This window comes from Asparagus officinalis, chromosome 8 (genome assembly GCF_001876935.1).
Source record: "Asparagus officinalis chromosome 8, Aspof.V1, whole genome shotgun sequence".
In the NCBI taxonomy this organism is placed as follows: Eukaryota; Viridiplantae; Streptophyta; class Magnoliopsida; order Asparagales; family Asparagaceae; genus Asparagus; species Asparagus officinalis.
In genome coordinates this window covers 27,089,940-27,109,258 of record NC_033801.1, presented here as the reverse complement: position 1 = coordinate 27,109,258, position 19,319 = coordinate 27,089,940, and the positions used below count along the sequence as shown (strand labels likewise).

At 35.1% G+C, this 19,319-nt stretch overlaps 2 protein-coding genes across 3 annotated transcripts; one reads left to right on the top strand and one right to left on the bottom strand.

The window, feature by feature from the left end:
* On the top strand, positions 1,829-9,764 carry LOC109823000 (mitochondrial outer membrane protein porin 5-like). The gene is made up of 6 exons (XM_020389312.1): positions 1,829-2,018; positions 2,120-2,187; positions 8,042-8,152; positions 8,231-8,317; positions 8,421-8,629; positions 9,172-9,764. Exons 1-6 carry the CDS (start codon positions 1,970-1,972, stop codon positions 9,476-9,478), a joined length of 831 nt encoding a protein of 276 aa, XP_020244901.1. The 5' UTR covers positions 1,829-1,969; the 3' UTR covers positions 9,479-9,764.
* On the bottom strand, positions 10,164-19,102 carry LOC109823001. 2 transcript variants are annotated; one of them, XR_002242368.1, is made up of 3 exons: positions 17,109-19,101; positions 12,584-12,825; positions 10,164-10,457 (listed from the first exon to the last, which is right to left on the bottom strand). XR_002242368.1 is itself a non-coding variant. In XM_020389314.1 (2 exons), the coding sequence occupies exons 1-2, from the start codon at positions 17,532-17,534 to the stop codon at positions 12,655-12,657; spliced, it is 597 nt and encodes a 198-aa protein (XP_020244903.1). In that variant the 5' UTR covers positions 17,535-19,102; the 3' UTR covers positions 12,035-12,654. The 2 variants fall into 2 exon arrangements, 1 of the variants encoding a protein (XP_020244903.1); XM_020389314.1 differs by lacking the exon at positions 10,164-10,457 and having other exon boundaries at positions 12,035-12,825; positions 17,109-19,102.

Sequence of the window (19,319 nt, the reverse complement as noted above, 5' to 3'; positions counted from 1 at the left end):
TTTTTACAAAAATAAAGTTAAACCCTCGTGCAATAGATTAATTACTTAAACTCCGCCGACAATGTTCAACATCATTAAATTCTTGACTAACGATTTTGCATTGTGCCATGCAAAAGGAATCATACTAGAGCTCCCAACTTCTTGAGACATATTTTGTGAAGACGAAGGATTTTATGAATAAGAAACATGTTCTTCACTAGAGGGGATGTACGGATTTTTGCATACAAAATTGTATAAGAGTTAAAGAAAGTGAGAACTTTAGAATTGATGGTAAACATATAAAAGTATATCAAAAGTGTAAATTACCTTATATGGACAGTATTAGCTTGTTGCCCAAATAATATCTCCCGATTCATCTCAGCGTTCATGACAACTATATTCTCCTTGCAACTTCGATGTATATTGAACATTATCAAGACATCATCATCATCACATACACGCACATAAATTTCTTGTGTGTGGTACTTTGTAAGTCAAGTGTATCATGCTTGCACTACAAGCAATTAGACTTTGAACTGCAACCGCCAAATCATTGTAACTCCCATTGACATTTAATTTTAAAAAGTGATTATTTCCTCTAAAATCCGTCAATGCACAATAAAATTCTTCATTCATCTATGTTTGTCACCAAAAATAAACAAATTTAAGGAAAAATTCATCAAAGATAGATAACTAAAATCAAATTTAACTAACAATAAATGAGTGGTTGGGAAATAACTTTCATGAATAAAATGAGAATTTAATGTGAAATAATTAATTGAAATAATAATGTGAAATTAATGAGTGGTTGACTAAAATCAAATCTAACTAAAACTTCATGAAATATAACAAATTTAACTATTTTTTATGAATTCATGAGTAATAATGAGAAATTAATGTCAAATAATCACATGAAATAATTAATGTGATATAATAACGTGAAATTAATGAGTGGTTGACTAAAATCAAATTTAACTATCATTTCATCAATAACAAATTTAGCTATTTTTATGAATTCATCAATAACAATGTCAAATAATTTTCATAAATAAGATGAAAAATTAATGCTATAAACTTGGTAGTTCAGTAAAATGCAAAAAATATACCTTCAATTGCTAAGAAAGTGATGAATGTCCACCAAAATCACACTCTACACATTAATGATGGATTGATAAGTGGGTGAGAATTAATTGATGGGTTTATAAGTGGGTGAGAATTAATTGATGGGTTTATAAGAGAGAGTAAAAGAATCTAGTAATGAAGTGAGAGAGGGGAGTTAATTTGCCCCGTCTCTCTCTCTCTCTCTCTCTCTCTCTCTCCCTCTCTCTTCATTTTCTTATGTTTTTTTAAATTTTTTAAAAGGGCCCACTTAAGGGTATAATTGGGATTTAAGAAAAAACTTAGTGGGGCCCACATATGCAAGTATTGTATTTTGAAAGTTAGGTTTAAAAACAAATACAAAAAGACAATTGCGTTTAAGAATACAAAGAATAGTGATTGAATTTATAGGTAAAGACGAGTAAACAAATGGGGCTAGAAATAAAAAACGCAAACTTGAAAGGCAAATTTGCACCGAAAAATAAGCCTCCAAACGCCCGCAGAACATTTTTCATGTTGACTCGGCCCAAACACACATAATTTAAAGCTGGCCCCAAAAACTTAATGTTCGGCCCAAACACACATAATTTAGGACCAAGCTGTCCGTTTAATCACACAATTCGAATCTTGACTAAATAATTGATAAATAATTTCCTTCTTCGCTCCTGCACGTGTCATGTGAGGGCATTTTCGTAATAGAACTTTTTTCCTAACATTTCGGGGGAAAATATAAAATGCAAAGAGAAAAACAATCGGATCTTTCCCCTTCCTCAAGCTCGTGGCAGCCAGCCGACCCGTCTCCAAGAAAACCCAACCTCTTGAATTTTGCTTCTTTTGCAAATCCCACCCTATTATTTTTCTTTTTTGCAAATTTCTCTCTGAAGCCATAGCCATGTCAAAGGGGACGGTACTCTTCTCCGACATCGGAAAGAAGGCCAAAGGTATTGTTATTAACTTATTATGGATCCTCGCTCGATTCTTTTTTTTGCCCTAATTTTTTTTTTACATTTTTGTGCTGATTTCTTTTGAATTTTTTGTTTAGATCTGCTGACAAGGGATTACACCTACGATCAGAAGTTGAGCATCTCGACCACCAGCGAATCTGGAGTGGTAATAAAACTTGGATCCAATTCTTTAGGGCTTTCTTGGGGTCTAAATTTATGCAATTTTTAATTGTTAATTTTGGACAAATTTCTTTTAGTTAGCTCACTCTATAAGAGATCCAGTAAAGATAACGGGATGATTGAGTATTTGTGTTTAATTAAGCTATTTTAATTAGAAAAGATGTTTATCTTTTGTGTTTCTTTGGTCATTTGGTGGTTACATTTACGGGAAACCTCTGTAGGATGGTTATGAAACCCAAATGCTTTTAGGATTAGAATGTTGGGGAATTAGAAAATGACATGTTCAAAAATTTGTAGTGTAGCAGAGATGAGAATGTACCAATGGTCGAGTGGTTATACACTAAGAGAAGATAAGAAGTTGGTGGCTGCTCCTATCAAGGATAGAATGAAAGGTGATCGTTTGTGATGGTTTGGTCATGTACAACAGAGACCATTAAATACATAAATCATGAGAAATGATAAGATCATTACTAATGACGATACAAGGACTAGTTTGAAATCGTTAAAAAGAATATGGGAATGATTAACTTAGTGGAGGAGATAACCCTCAGTAGAATTGAATGGAAGGGCAGGATTCATGTAGCCGACCCAAAAAATTTGGGATAAGAACTTTGTTGTTGTTTGCTGTTTTCTTTGGACAACTTTTGAACTGGTATTGCTTCTAAAATTTGATTGATTATGTAGATAAATATTAAACTATGACATTGCTGGAGTTTTGTTTTTTGAACAAATGTTCACAGTAAAAATCCTTTTTACATGAAATTTACATTATAACCTGATTTACATTATGAGTACTTGTTTGTTACTACATTAAACATATCTGCAATGCACCTAAAATCCTTTTTTTTTTTTGGTAAACTTACCATGTATGTGTGCCCCTGTCATATGTATGTTGCTGCAATAACTTAAGGATACCCCCGTCGAAGCCGTGCGTTCTCTAGTAAAAGTGATTTATATTCGTTTTTGGATTCCATAAAGAGATTATGGCCCCTTTCTAGTAAAATGGGATGGTTCAGATAAAATTTTGAATGCGCTTTAGATTGATATAAAGTGGGACAAATCTGATAGGAGGTCTTTGAAGCCAACTTCTTGGGCTATTTAGCTCTATTTGCAAGTGGTGAGCTACAGTTTTCATTACCTATCTGTGATTATTTTTGGTGTACCATTTGCACAAGGTGTAACAAGAAAAGGAGAGTAGGAACAAGTTGTGAATAGTTCTAACATGAAGTTTTTCATTTAAAGTTTTTTTTTTAAAGTTCATATTTCCTCATTTTATGGTCCTATAGCGAATAACTAATATGCTTAACAGCTTAAGTGTAGGAGGTAGAGTACACAAACTAGAATGGGCACTATCGTCTTGTGTACTCTAGCTCATACACCTAAGTCTATTATTTATTCGCTATAGGTTTGTAAAAGATGGAAATAAAGAAAATCAAAATATTGTGAAGGTTATAGACTTACAGTACACACTAATTTCCTATGGAGTTTTCTAAAATTCTTTCTTAATAACTTTTATAGTTGTATAGCTTTCTATGCAGTCATTGTGCATTGTCATTATGTTGCATTATATTCTCGTTTTGCAAACCTGTAAGGTTGAAGACCAAGCCTTTTTGTATACAATGTTTTTTTTTTTGGAATAAGCCCCATTAACATTAGGGCGTGTTTGGATTTCAATGGGGTTAAGGGAAGTTAAGGGAAACTAGGTGAGAGAAGAGAAAGGAAGGGAAGGGAGTTCCCTTCCCCTTGGTTACACCCCAATTTAGGGGGTAACAAATTTTATACTATTAAGGGGTGAACTAAGGGGAACTAGGGAGAATAACTTCACCTCCTAAATATTCCCAAATAAGGTGAATGGTTCCCCTAACTTCCCTTCTCCCTTATTCTCCTCAATCCAAACAAGCCATTAGAGTTCTTTTTCACAGCGAAACACCTCTAATTTTTAATATGTAAGTTGACAGTGTTTGATGCTTAAACCTTCGTGGATGCTCATCTTAATCCGAAGAGTTGTGAGCATTTTGAACTTGTTGCGCAAACGATGCCTTCATCCATGTTTAATTGCAGTTTCATGAAATAGCTCATTTATGCATCCAAAGTCAAAAGTTATTAAATACAAGGATTACCCTGTGGTGTCATTAATAAGTGAACATGCAATCTTATTAATCTGAAGTTGATTGTTGCCTCCTTTCTGGAGAACTAAATCCTTATTGAATCTTTTGTAATTTTCTTTCTCTTACTGTCCTTTTTATGGACAACTTTAACTCAGACCTCCTTTGAACTCGTTGGCTTGCTTATTACTAAGAAACTATTTCCCTTAAAAATGTGATGTTGATACTTCTTTACCTGAAAGCTTATCAGGGAGGCTGTTAGGTTATCAATATATTCTGAACCTGTTTGATTAGGAAGCACAAGGATCATCACAAACCATAATCTGAATAAAAGTTTCAAATTGTGGAATAATTGCGATTTGGACCAAGGCATCAGTATTTCGGTTTTGAAAACTTTCCCAGCCTTGTGCATGTTCTTCTAGTCTTTCACAACCCTTTAGCAGCAACAGATGTGGCTCTATGATTTCCTTGCAATTAATGAAACTGTTGCGAAGAGGGAAAGAAAGGATGGAAGCAATATTGTCTTCAGGAAGAGAAAGGAGAAAACTGATGATGAGCAATCTAAATCTGAAAAGAGTTATATCATTAGTGGACATATTTATCTAGCAATTAAATTTTCTGGGAAGAGGAAAGTTGGAAACAGAAGAGTTTTGTTATGAATAGAGAGGATCCCGAGCCAAATTTGAACAACCAGACAACATGCAACCCACACATCTATGTTCGTATATATGTCTATTTTAGTACACGAGTACACAATTAATTTTTTTGGATAAATATCTAAGCGTATAGAGAAGCATACCCCAATTGTCCCACGTCTTGGGAGCACATTCCTATGTACTTGTGTTCTCGCCAAATATTAAAGCAATCCGTTCCTGGTAATAATTCTGAGCATTATTAATCCAGCTTGCTAAGTGTTGTGATGTTTGTGATGTTGTTTAAGCTGACATACAGCTTGTTGTGGAACTGGTAACATGAAGAGTAGGTAAAAAATTCTAAATATAGAAGATGTTTCTGTAGTTCAAAGTTTGATCCCAAAGTTGTAACTGTTTTCTATTTCTTCCTTACCTTCCAAATCTTAGAAGCTTCATTGGAGCAGTATTTTCCCTGGACAGGAATTCTAATCAGAAATATAGCCAAATGTGAAAGCTATTTTATTGTGTGCTCAGAAAAAATGCAATGTTAATGATGCTTCATGTCTGTGTGATTGATTTGCTGCCTCCAATTGAGATGCTTTGAATAGCTATGGATGATCAAAATTATTGGAATGTTTGCCATAAATTTAGCTGTTACTTTAATTCTTTCATATTTAGTTATTAACTTTGTACTGTTTATGTGCATCTACCTTATGTACCTGATTGCATATTTTGCTCATACAGCACTTGCCTTCGTATTTTTATAAGTTCTCTTTAACTTATCTACTAACTACTACCTATCTTCTAAATTGCAACACTTCGTACATAGTTCTTGTGCGATGCTAATGTTACTTTGTTAACAAATTGGTCTATGCTTTTCATGTTGTGATGGGTTAAAGGTGTACGGTATATAACCTTCGTAATTTTTTCTTTGGGTAAAAAGCACTTTTATTTTTAGTTCCTATACTTGGGCTACATACTCAAATTAGTCCCCGTACTTATGTTTTTCTCAACTTAGTCCTTGTACCCATTGTTAGATAAATACTTAGTCAATTTTTAACTCTTTGTTAAAATTCCATTAAATTTAACATGAAAGTACGATATTGCCCTAGCAAAGGTAAAATAATCTAATTGTACTTATTTACTTGTTGGTGGAAACATGATCTGAGCTGATACTAAAAGCATCAGGCAAGTGAACTTATTAACTAAATTAATGCTAAAGTATTCACATTCAGACATGCTGCTAAATAAGATGACTTAATGGTAAGTTCCCCATGATTAGGCTATGATAATAAATGTTTTACATCTTTGTTTTTAGGTTAAATTGCAGAAAACCCCCATAACTTGACGATTATGAGATACCCTCAATAACTTCAAATTAAAAAAAAGGACTCTTAAGTTTAGGGGTTATCAGAAAACCCTTTTCACTTTAAGATTTTTTTTTTCAGAAACCCCCCTGAAAGTGTGGATCAAAATTTTCCCTGGCAGATATATACCCCTACGTAATTTTAATGACTCGTGTAAGACGTGCTTCCACCGCTGGGGTTTTCTGATAAAATCCTACAATTAAAGGGAATTTTCTAATAAACCCTAAACGTAAGCAAGGTTATCAATAGCGGATAGCGTCGCGTAGCGGTGAGGCATCGCTAAGGTTATTTCAGGCTATTGTAACAAAATAGCGGTAAAAAGCGCAAAGTCAAATAGCGGTCTAATTTAGACATGTATAAATACTAAAAAAAATTAAAGAAAAATCTAAAAAATCTAAAAGTACATATTGAATGATTTAACGAGATCCTAAACATGAAATAGACATGTAACCATCACGTAATACCGAAGATGAATGGAGGAGTCAAAAAATCGTCGTCTTTGAGAAGAAGAGCTTAGCGGTGATAGGACTGCCCTAAGAGGAGTTCATGGTGAATGAGGTGAGAGGAAGTATCAAGGTAGGTGTCAGAGGCTATAAGAGATGGCAGGAGTATACTGAAAATCACAGGAGACAGTGGAATGCAATGGTCAAGGGTTGAGTTTAATTTTAAAAAACAAGCCTCAAACCTCTTTTAAATAGCAATCAAAAAGCAAATATTGAATGCAATCGCTCATTATTTACTGTTATGGCACACTCTTGACCGCTTTTGCGAACAGACATATTCCGCAATATGTCACCGCTATTGTGCGATACGTAGCGGGCGATAGCGTCGCGGGAAGGGACCGCTAATGCTATTAGCGCCGCTATTGCGGGGCTATTTACCGCTATTTATAACAGTGAACGTAAGGGTGTAGTGGTTTCAGATATTTTGTAAGTTACTGGGGGCATCTGTTAATGGTCCAAAGTTAAAGGTGGTCTCTGAAATTTAGCCTTGTCTTATACAGTTTGTGTCCAGTTTAGTTGGATATTAGATATGTTTTTGCATTTTGTTTCTTTATTATTGTTGTATTAGCTTATCAATGAAATTTTACTTTCAATAATTAGCTTAGGTATCATCCAAAATAATGTTTGACGGGGGTGTTAGAGTCCTGTTTGAACTATATTGAAGTTGTTCCATATTGGAGTTTAAGCGGGGGGAGGGAAAAAAATTGTTTACGGGAGGTGTCTATTTGATAAACTCTAACCTAATATATTCTTTCCAAGCTGCAACCGGAAGGGCATAGTAATTCAACAGATGAAATTTTATTAAACAGCAACACAATCTGATGCAGTATTCAACAGATGGCCCTAATGGTAATGTCCGAAAATAGGGATTTCTATTAATATGTCTTTGAGGATAATATGGTCATAAACAAAAATTTGACACCCAATTTTTAACGGATGTTAAAAAAGGACTTAGTTTGTAATTGAGGTGTGGTACAAGGACCAAGTTGAGGAAAAAATAACTACGAGGACTAATTTGAGTATGGAACCTCAGTACAGGGACAACAAATGCCTTTTAGCCTTTTTTCATTATGAAACAAGTCAGATTGCCTTTCATTGTTTTATATTACTAAAATAATGTCTACCTTTGTTAGTGTAGTTTTTTTTATCAAACAGTTGTGCATTTTTCTTGTTCTCCTATCACTTGCACTGAAGAACACAGTAAACCGTAACTGCTTGATCGTTATATCTCAGGGCATTACTTCGTCTGCTGTGAAGAAAGGGGGACTCTATGCATTTGATGTTGGTAGCCAGTACAAATATAAGAATACCCTCGTTGATGTCAAAGTTGACACAGACTCAAACGTACGATTTTCTTCCCCTTATTTTTTGTGTTAGTTATATCTAAATGTAAACTTGTAGAGCTGATTTGATCCATACCAGATTTCAACAACTTTCACTGTGTCTGAAGTCCTGCCCTCTACCAAGGCAATTGTTGCTCTCAAATTTCCTGATTACAATGCTGGAAAGGTATTCATTTTAAGTTTCTATCTTTTTTTTATGTTTTGTATTTTATTGGATACCACAACTAATTGTGAAGTCTGTCCTTTTTATTTGTCTTTTGTCTTATCAGGTTGAGGTGCAATATTTCCATGAGCATGCAAGTTTTGCCTCAGTGGTGGCTCTGAAGCAGACTCCAGTGGTCGACCTTTCTGCAACCATTGGTGCTCATGGTGTTGCCTTTGGTGCAGAGGCAGGTTTTGATACAGCTTCAGGAGCTTTTACCAAGTACAATGCAGGAATTGGCTTGACAAAGCCTGACTATAATGCTTCCATTATCCTGTAAGTTTTTATTATTGATTTTTCTAGCAAGAAGTAGAAGGAAATATGTAACAGGAGCATGGGCTTGCTCTTAATTGTTGAAGCTTTTTTTCCCGGTAACTTTTTCATGCCACTTTTTCATGCAACAGTTCTCTTAAGTTAATTGGCAATTGTTTTGTGTGTGTGTGTGTGTGGCTTTTTTGGGTATATTTACCACCCTCAAATCTAGTGTATTTTTGAATTTACCCCCAAAATCTTGGTATTTCTAAAAATACTCCTAAATCTCCAGCTTGGGATAAATACAAATATACAAAAAACTGCTATCCTTTTAGTACTATCCTATCTTTCGACCTTTCTGTTTGCACTTTGCACAGTGATACACTATAAAGCTCATTTTTGTCCTGTAGTATTTTAGACTTCCAGTGTTTTGTGAAATTTTTAGTGTTCACTCTGAATTCTTGTTAGTTTGTTTTAAACAACTGTATCCAAATAATGAACTCTCAGAAGGGAGTTGGGGAAGGAGATGATTCTTTGCTAACAATTCTTCTTATTTATATAATAAGGGCGGACAAGGGCGACACTCTTAGAGCTTCCTATGTGTACCATCTTGACGAGAAGCAGAAGAGCTCAGCAGTAGCAGAAATCACCAGAAGTTTTTCTACTAACGTGAACACTTTTACTGTGGGAGGAGCATATGCGGTGGATCCCCAGACCACAGTGAAGACGAGGCTCAACAACTCTGGGAAGCTTGGAGCCCTTCTTCAGCATGAGGTCAAGCCGAAGTCGATTCTCACAGTCTCTGGCGAGTTTGATACTAAAGCCTTGGATAGGACTCCCAAGTTCGGTTTGGCACTTGCCCTCAAGCCTTGAGCATGTTTTGGTTGGTATACTTTTTTTGGTTGGTCCAGAAGGCAATAAAGCTTTTTTCCACAGATGATGTTTTTGCTTTAGGTTTCCGGAGTACTGTGGAGCATTGATTTTATTTGGATGCCGTTGTCTGGGCTTCCACTGTGTCTTTTCTTTGTTAGGTATTCTTGAACTGTTGAAAATTTGTAATACCCTTTTACTCACCGGTGGTGAGACGCTGGTATCATTGGCTTGGTTGTTGAGGATTTGTTGAACCCATCTAATATTCCTGCAGGGATGTCTTTTGCTTCGGGCTGTGTGGATGGAAGCTAAAATTCTAGGTTATCGTTTATCGTATATGTTCTCTTTCCACATATTATTAAGATCGGTATGAAATAGAGTTCGTTGCGTATGGATTATGATACCTGGTTCCTATGCGCAGAAAGTAAGGTAAATTACTACTATTCTATTTGAGACTGGTCGGCGAATAGAACTCGTGCTGTACCTCTTTGGTTAAAGATTATATTTCAGACCGCCCATCGAAACTGAAAGTTGCTTTTAATTTATGCTTCTAGTTGCTTTCTCCGCACTCACACCCTGTTTCTTTCATTTACTCGCAGCTTCAGGTTCCATCATGGGTCTCGAGCATCATTACGATTTTTGCAAATTAAATTAAACAAAAAGTACAGCTTTCTTGTTTGGACCCCTCTTAACTAAAGAAGATATCAATAGAAATGGCAACTGAAATAAATGTTTATCGACCGTTGCAGAAAATTTGTTCAAAGCTTATGCTTATCTGAACATATGATCCGGTGAACAATAAGAATTGTGGCTGATACCAGAAAAACATATATGATGACAACTCTCATGATTTTGTGGATAATACATTAGGAGCCTGATCCTAGGTTTGAATGCAGAGGAATGCAGCTCCTCTGCTATTTAAAACGAGTCAAGGTGCAGTTTTGCAGCTGATGGCCGCTGTATATCGTACAACTGAACCGACCTGAAATACAAACAAAAGCAACACTGGTTGTGTAAGCAGGCCAATAGAAGAAGATGAAATGTCACATTATATGGCAATGCAGCACTACTAACCTAGAACAATGTATGAATACGATTTTACTATAATTCATGTTTTGTAAGAGAAGGATCAAGTGGTATCATCGTTATGACTAAAAACGAAAAGAAGGTGATACTCAGTTTCGGTCTTTGTTTTTCCTGAGTTTCTTTCTCGAGTTACTCTTTTAACATATTACCACTATGTCTTCTTTCATGCAGTAGAATTCATTAGGAGACTGTCCTTACATTTTTAAGTGCATCTCTATTTTAATTCATAATTAGCTGAGATACAAATTTATTGCATCTCGAACTGATTATGCATTTGTCTGGCCTCTTAGTTTATCACTATTCAGAAAACCAAAATTACTCTCTAGCTCTTTCTTCTAGTTAATAAGCATGTTCGCAAGCAATCCTGTTGAATTAATAGGCTAACCAACTTGGATTATCTCTTAGTAAACACGCAAGCAACATGAAATTATTTTTAATGACCATTCTTATTAAGTTGGTAAACAACATTATTCGTCTTTGACATTCTCTTCTCATTTTTCAACAATTGACAGTCGGACATTGTTTTAGTCTAGATACACAGTTCACATCTGTTCACAAACCTCTTTAAACGACAGCAAACAAGATCATGATTAACATACGGTTCTTATCATACATAAATAAAATTTTATGTCCATTTGATTTGATTCCTCAGATGGCTTATTAGAGTTAATATTAGCGAGGCATGTTAACATATATAATTTGAATCCATCCACCCTTTTAAACATTTAGTAGAGTAATAAATCCCAACTTTCAATCATGTAAAAAGAAAATCGAACTGAAAAACCAAGGTCACTAACATTTCTTTAACAGAAGGGTAAATTTCACCAGAACGCGAGGTTCGTCTGAAGTACGAACGCGAGGTTCGTCTGAAGTTTGAACGCGAGGTTCGTCTGAAGTTCGAACGCGAGGTTCGTCTGAAGTACGAACGCGAGGTTCGTCTGAAATTCGAACGCGAGGTTCGTCTGAAGTACGAACGTGAGGTTCGTCTGAAGTACGAACGCGTGGTTTGTTAAAAATTGAGCTTGACGCTCACCTGATTTGAACGCGAGGTTCACCTTAGAACGAACGCGAGGTTCGTTAAAATTGAGCTTGACGCTCACCTGAGTTGAACGCGAGGTTCACCTTAGAATGAACGCGAGGTTCGTTAAAATTGAGCTTGACGCTCACCTGAGTTGAACGCGAGGTTCACCTTAGAACGAACGCGAGGTTCGTTAAAATTGAGCTTGACGCTCACCTGAGTTGAACGCGAGGTTCACCTTAGAACGAACGCGAGGTTCGTTAAAATTGAGCTTGACGCTCACCTGAGTTGAACGCGAGGTTCACCTTAGAACGAACGCGAGGTTCGTTAAAATTGAGCTTGACGCTCACCTGAGTTGAACGCGAGGTTCACCTTAGAACGAACGCGAGGTTCGTTGAGCGCGAAGCTCGGTTAAAATTGAACGAACGCGAGGTTCGTTTGAGGTAAGCAAACAAACAAACAACTAAAAGAAGATAGGAAAAAAAACCTTTGGGTCATTTACGCAGAAAGTCGAAACCCCCTGAACTTTTTTTATTCCACTAAACTCTCTCGAACTTTGGCCGTCTTGCAAAACCCTTCTTAACTTTCAAATTTTCCCATGGAACCGCCTAATAATGTTAATGGATCAACAAGCTACGCAACAAAAACAATAGCCAGTGACTCAATTAATACTGTCAGGAGGGTCCATTGGAAAATTTTGAAAGTTTATGGGGGGCTCTATGAGACCCCTCAATGTTAGTGGAATAGAAAAGATATCAGAGAGGTTCTGCGGGAATGCCTCAAAGTTCAAGGGGTTTTTGTAAAATTTACCCTTAATAAATTAGACTCATAAGCATATTATTAAGAATCAATACTGTCAGGCAAGAAATTATCTTGAAGAATAAATTCAGAAATCGTGAAATTATGCTAATTCAATTGTGAAAGATGAGCACTAAGCCTGCTACACATGAAACTATTTAGAAACTTGGCATCAAAGTATGAAATACTAGATTGGACACACTTACCTCGAGAAAGCACCGGTGTGATATTTTTCCTTGCTGTATGAATGTGAAGCTTGAGAGAAAAATCAACAATATTAGCTTTGAGGTTTGAATCTTTTGCCCCATTTAACAAGGAGCTCATTGATATCGGCATCCATTCTGGTTCCTCTACCTCCCCAAACCAACATGTGAGCTAAGTCTCCCATGGACGATCCATCCACTTCGTGCACCACCTTGAAACCCATTCTCTTGTAAAACCTAACAAGCTGAAAATTCCATAGCCAAGTGCGATGGTCATAAGACATTTAAAGTACAAAAACCTCTAAAATCGAAGTCTATACATTTTTAATGCATGTCACAGTTACTATGTATTGAAAGCTCCTTCATAAATTAGTTGTTAAAGTTTAGCCATTTTTTTTATCTCTTACTACGAGGTTGAAAACAAATGTATATATTCTGAAGTTCTGGTATTTCATAGTACATACTATTAAAAGGATTTCTATGTCTGGCTTAGACTAATTAACTGTTACAGTGACTATCAGTGTAATATCATTGTAATTTGTTCATAGTAACTATTGAACCATTGATATTACTAGTAACTGAAAATCTGAAGCCTCAAATTTAATATAGACTTGAGAACAACCCATACCTACTCCATTAGTCAACTCTCAAGTGATGGGAAAGAACAATAAGAAACATGTGAGGGATCATTAGTCACATGTATTTATCAAGTCCAAGACAATTCAAGATGTTTTGAGTTTGTTATTTAATTACTCAAGTCAATGATACCACATCTTTAATCAGTTAATTGACTGATGCATTATTGTCCCATAATCCATCTAGGACAAAGTATCTGTAAGTTTTGATCCATTGCATTAACGATATAACAAAATAATTTCAATCATTAGATTAATTAACTTGATGATTTGTGCAGTTACCGAAGAATAGACATCTTTGTCATGCACAATTAATATAGTGGACAGAGACCATTTGATACTTCCTCCTCGTCTAGCCCTCATGTGCACTGAATTTTTAGACGATATCTACATCATTAGTTCCAAGAATCTCTGCTTCCAACGTTTAATGCTAATCAAAATTTTTCAAGAAGTCTTGTGGTGAATCTTCAACTAGGTTGCTTTGGGCCTTTTATACTTGCTGCAGTTACTTAGTTTGCCTCAATTTCCGAGTAGACCTTGCAACTGCCAGTCAACTGGCAAATCATCCCTTTCAAAGAAAAACAACTTGCAGATTTTTAACCAAAGGTTGACTTTATGGATTAGATTATATAGTTAAAAAAATGATGAAAAAAGCCTTGTTCAACTAAATATATAATAATTGTAAGAAAAATACATCTTGTTGTAAATTAATATTAGACGCAAAAGCAATTGACTTCGAATATCCCTCTGTATCTATACTGTTAGGACAGTGTCCGTACAATTGACGTAGTTTGATGAATAACAAACCTTCATATGTGTCTAATATGTGTTCGAGATGTTGTATATAGGTTACAAGATGTTAGAATCAAGTGCGGATGTGAAAAGAGCAAGGAGCGGCGCAGGAGCGGACATAGACACAGATGCGGATACTGGACACGAAAAAATTGTAGAAGTTAGGATATGGGGACAAAGCTGCATACATACATATTAAGATTAATAATCTACATGAGACCGATATTGTTTTTTATTCACATGTTATGAGAACTAAATTCCTTATACTATTTTATGTTTCTTTTATCGAGTAGGTTATAAATTGAAAAACTACTCGTTTTTTAATTAGATACTCAAACAACCCTTTAAAACCATACCTATGAACTAGGTACCTATCCCGACTTCTATGAATTGCTTAATTTGAGGTGAAGCATATGATATACATTCAAGAAATGTATAACAGGTATTTTGAACCAAACTATGTGCTATGTAATTGAGTATATGTTGGAAAGAAATGTCCAAGGAGTGTCAGACACGGACACGGGAGTCTAGATGAAGTGTCCGGGTAACCTAGATCACAGTTAATCCTACAAAAATATCAGAAGCTAAAATCAACTTTGAGCATATGGGAGTGTTCGTCTCTCTGTCACGAATCTGCAGAAGCAAACGAACTCGATTTGGCGGTGTCTAGCTCAATATATGAATGTTTCAGCAAAATAGTGTTAAAACAATTAGTAGTGTCAAAACAATCAGTAACAGGCTCGAAAAGCACTCATCGACGAGAATGATACTCATAAATGAGTGCCTAAAACTCATTGATTATAAATACTCATCGAACAGAAGTTTTTTGAAACTCTTTTATCATCAATGAGCAATAGTTCTCATCGATGAGGAATGCTCATCGACTCATCGATGAGACTGGAGATGTTTCAATTTTTCAAGATTGAATCACAGCCGTTCACTACAACTATGTATAGAGACTCCCTCTCTCACTTTCATAGAAGTTCCCGACCTAATTGAGAGAAACAACAGATAGAGAGAGAAAGCTAGGGCTTCAAGTTTGAAAGAAGGATTCTCATCGTCATCTACCTAGAGCTTCTCAGATCACTTCTCGTCGTGTTTATCATCTAATCATCAACCATCGCAGAGTACTGCCCTAGGTTTCCATCATCAACGTCGTTCTTCCAGATCTACAAATTAAATTCCTTGGAGAACGTCTAATTAAAAAAGGTTGTAAGATATTTCTGTATTGTGCTTAATTGATATTTGACACTTTGTTATTAAAGTTTTTACGGCGCATTCATGCTGATGCAAATTGAGGGTCTACGGCGTACTCAAGCTGAGGTTGAAATGAGGAATTGGTCACTAGCTAGAGCTAGGGTTATAATGAAGAATTTAGGTTAGATGACTAGTTCGGAGAAAACTAGGGTTTTTGTCTTGAAAGCCTGCTGCATCGGGTTTGTGATTTGGGAGAACTTTTATATAGTGAGAAAGACCCTTCACAGAAGGAAGAGTGGATGTAGGATTATTTATCCAAACTACTATACAGTCTCATGTGTTCTGGCTGTAATTATTTGTGAGTTTGTCACTTTGTTGCTTTGCTTATTTTTCTATTACTGTTTATTTTCCACTACATATTTTGTAATATCTCGAAAAACAGTAGACAATTCTCTTCATTCTCTTCTAGGCTGATCTAGATCCTTAGTAGGAAGGAGAGGGTGTTTGCCATCACCCTTAAATGTCTATATGACTTGTTAAAGATTCAAATAGAGACACTCCCTATCTAGATGATATCTAGAGTATAATACATATGTATTAACAAAATTAATTTTGTTTGGTTCCCTATCAAGCCAGCGATTTCAAGTATATATTATATGTTTCTCTCTTATTTTCAATGCTCATCTCATAAGCTTGTTGATAGCATTTTTTGGTAACAATGAGAGATAAAGAAAAGGAGTTAATAAATTAGCATTAGAGCGAAGAAAAACTTTCATCTAACGAAAATTGCTAAAAATAACATTTAAAATTGACCATAGAGAAAATTCAATAAGACTTGAAAAAATATATTAAAGTAGGGGCTTGATGAGGGCATGTCATTAGGAACTAAATCGAGAAAACTAATTATAAATAATAAATAGACAATGGACAGGAGTTTTTACAACAGTTGTAAAACCACTAGAGATAACACAGGTCTAATTCTACTTCAATCTTATTTATTTTATTTAGACCAAAAAATCTAGGCGTCAAGGGATATTATTTCTCCAACTGCATGTTTATTCAACTATATCATTAAGTACATTAATTTTTATTTATCAAATCAACATAATTTTGTTTGGATATATAGCATTTGCAGTTGCTTGCTAATGTTGTTGTTAAACACATCCAATCTATAATTGCACTTACACCCATTTTCAATACATCTACATACTACATGATTTAGAAACTAATTAAAATATAGTTAAAAACACAAAGTATAATTGTAGAACCATTAACCAAACAAGTTTCTTTGAATTACACTACAGTTAGAGTACAACCCCTATTTACACACACACACACACAGAGAGAGAGAGAGAGAGACTCATTTGCATGATTTAGAAAATAAAATATAGTTGCATGTACAAAATGCAATGAACAAAATAATACGCGAACAATTTTCTATCTTTCCTTTTCTTTATTGTGAATTTTTGTAGTAGACCAACATGTAATTATTGCAAAAAAATAAAAAGAAGGCTAAATATGATTTAAATACCTCTTAGTTTGACTCATTTTGCGCTTATTTATCCTCGCTTGTATTTCGCAGCATTTATATACCCTAAGTTGTTTAAATTTGACACGTCAATACCCTTTATTATGAAAACATGGAAATTTCACCCCGAATGTCCCAATATAAAAGTCACATGCTAATGTTAACACTTTCTAATCACTACTATTTGTGAAATTTATTTTAAAACCTATCCGATTCTATTTCGAACTAGAAGGTATTAACATGCCAATCTTAAACAATTTAGGATACACAAATACCACGAAAACAAAAAACACATGAATGCATATAAGTGTGAAGTGACACTATGAGGTATTTAAGTCCTATGTAGCCTTCAAATTGTCCCTTACTATTATAATACCTTAGAGTGGTAGAGAGGCGAGTCATTGATAGCAAGCAACTCAGCCCGGTCACACCCGCAATCGAACCCGTGCCGAACTGCAACAGCCCCAACAAACAAACCGAGCCCAAAAATAGACCGATCCATCCTCAATGTCTCCCTCTTCATCCTCATAGAGTCAAGGTGCAACACTTTGCCTCTGATCCACCTCCTAATTACACCCTCTGCCCTTCCCAGCTCTGTTCCATCCTCACTCTCTGCTTGAACTCTGAAGAACGGGCCAAAGATCTGTAGATTGAGGGAAAGGCCTTGAGCTTTGGATGCCTCCATGATTTGGGACATGGTGGGTGTTTGGATCGGGGTTGGGGGCGTTTTAGGGATTTTTGGTGGGAGGAAGGGGGTTAAAGATGCCATAAGTCTGGATTTGTTTACTCTTTGTTGCTGCATGAAAACCAAGTGTTTTTTAGGAGAACATTGAGTTTTAGGGGAATTTTTGTTGAGGTTTGAAGATAAGCCACAAGCTTGTGTGTAAAAAATATTACATGTAATATTTGTTGCATAAAATTATGGTCACGTAATGTTAAAAGTTTTTTTCCCACCATCTGGGCAATGTTATATTATAACAGTTTGATGAAAGTTGGCACATATTTTTCTAAATTCAAACGCAATCCTATGTTGAATTATTCACTTTAGCAGCTGTAATAAAAAATGGACCTATCTTATTAAGAATATAGTAGTGTGTATATCTATCTTTGCATACTTTGTGTTTTCATTTCTTGAAATTTCGACAGCATCTACTTGTTCTCCTTACAATGTGTGAATGTTGTTATGCGTATCGGCAATAGATCGAAATACAGAACAACATACGCTTATTGTATGCAATGAATAACGAGTACGTGCTACGAAAATTTTTAATAAATGAACATGCACAAAGTACACATAGATAGATGACAAACTACTGTATTCATAACCTGTTCGAGAAGGGAACTCCTTCCTGGATAGATCTAATAATTATTGTACATAAATCATGCTCCTAACATAGAGCACATCTTTTTAGATGGAAAAATTAATTTCATACCCAAATAGAGTCATGTATGGTTAGACGGGAGACCAGGGGTAACGGTTTCAATTCCCCCAAACATGATATGTAACACAAAATACTGTTATATATCAAACTAAATTGAATGTAATAATAAGAGCATATGGATTTATCGAAACAATCATTGTGAAATAGTAGTTCAATTAGGGTTAGAAGAAGATTTCAAGTAGAGGATAAACTTAGCTTAATTAGAGTCCTAAACCTAACGTAATATAATTAGGGTTAGGCTTAGTGTTATTAAGTTTGAACTAGTTTACTTAGAGTAGGGATTGAGGTGATATTAGGAGTAAAGTTAGTTTAATTAGGGTTCTAGACTTAGGGCAATATATTATTACTACGATTAGGCTTATATCGATTGGAGTACTTTACTAACGTTTAGTAGGGTTGGATATGATTATTAAAGTAAAATTAGTTCAATTGGATTACAGGCAAATTAGGTGTAAGTTAGTTTAATTAAGAGTCTCTACTTAGGATAATGTATTTAGGGTTAGGATTATAATTATTGTGGTTAAATTAATTCACCTAGAGTCACTAGGGTTAAGATAAGGGTTCTTAAGGTCCAGTTAGTTTTTAGAAGATATTAGGTTGAAGTTAGTTTATTTAGGACTCTAGACTTAAGGTAAAGTGTAATTAGGGTTAGCATTAGGATTATTTTGGGTAGATCGGTCTAACTAGAGTTATTAGGATTAGAATTAGAGTTGTAAAAGTTAAATTAGGTAATTAGAGTTAGGATTAAGGTGATATTTGGGTTAAAGTTCATTGAATTAGGATTCTAGGCTTGGGTAATGTAAATAGGGTATGATTAGGATTATTTTGTTTAGATTTGTTCAATTAGGGTTATCATAGTTAGGAATAGAGCTAGTAAAGTTAAATTAGTTTTATAAGAGATGGACCGAGGTTAGATAAAGTTTAACATTAGTTTAACGAGGGTTCTAGACTTTTAGGGTAATGTTATTAGGGTTGGCATGAGGATATTTTTTTTATTAGAATTACTTTGATTAGAGTTATTAGGGTTAAGATTAGGGTTTGGATTAGGTTTAAGCTCAATTAGGATATCTGAATTGCGAAATTCATACAAAAGCAAACAAGAAACAAAAAATTGCACACAAAACAAAAAAAAACACATAAATACA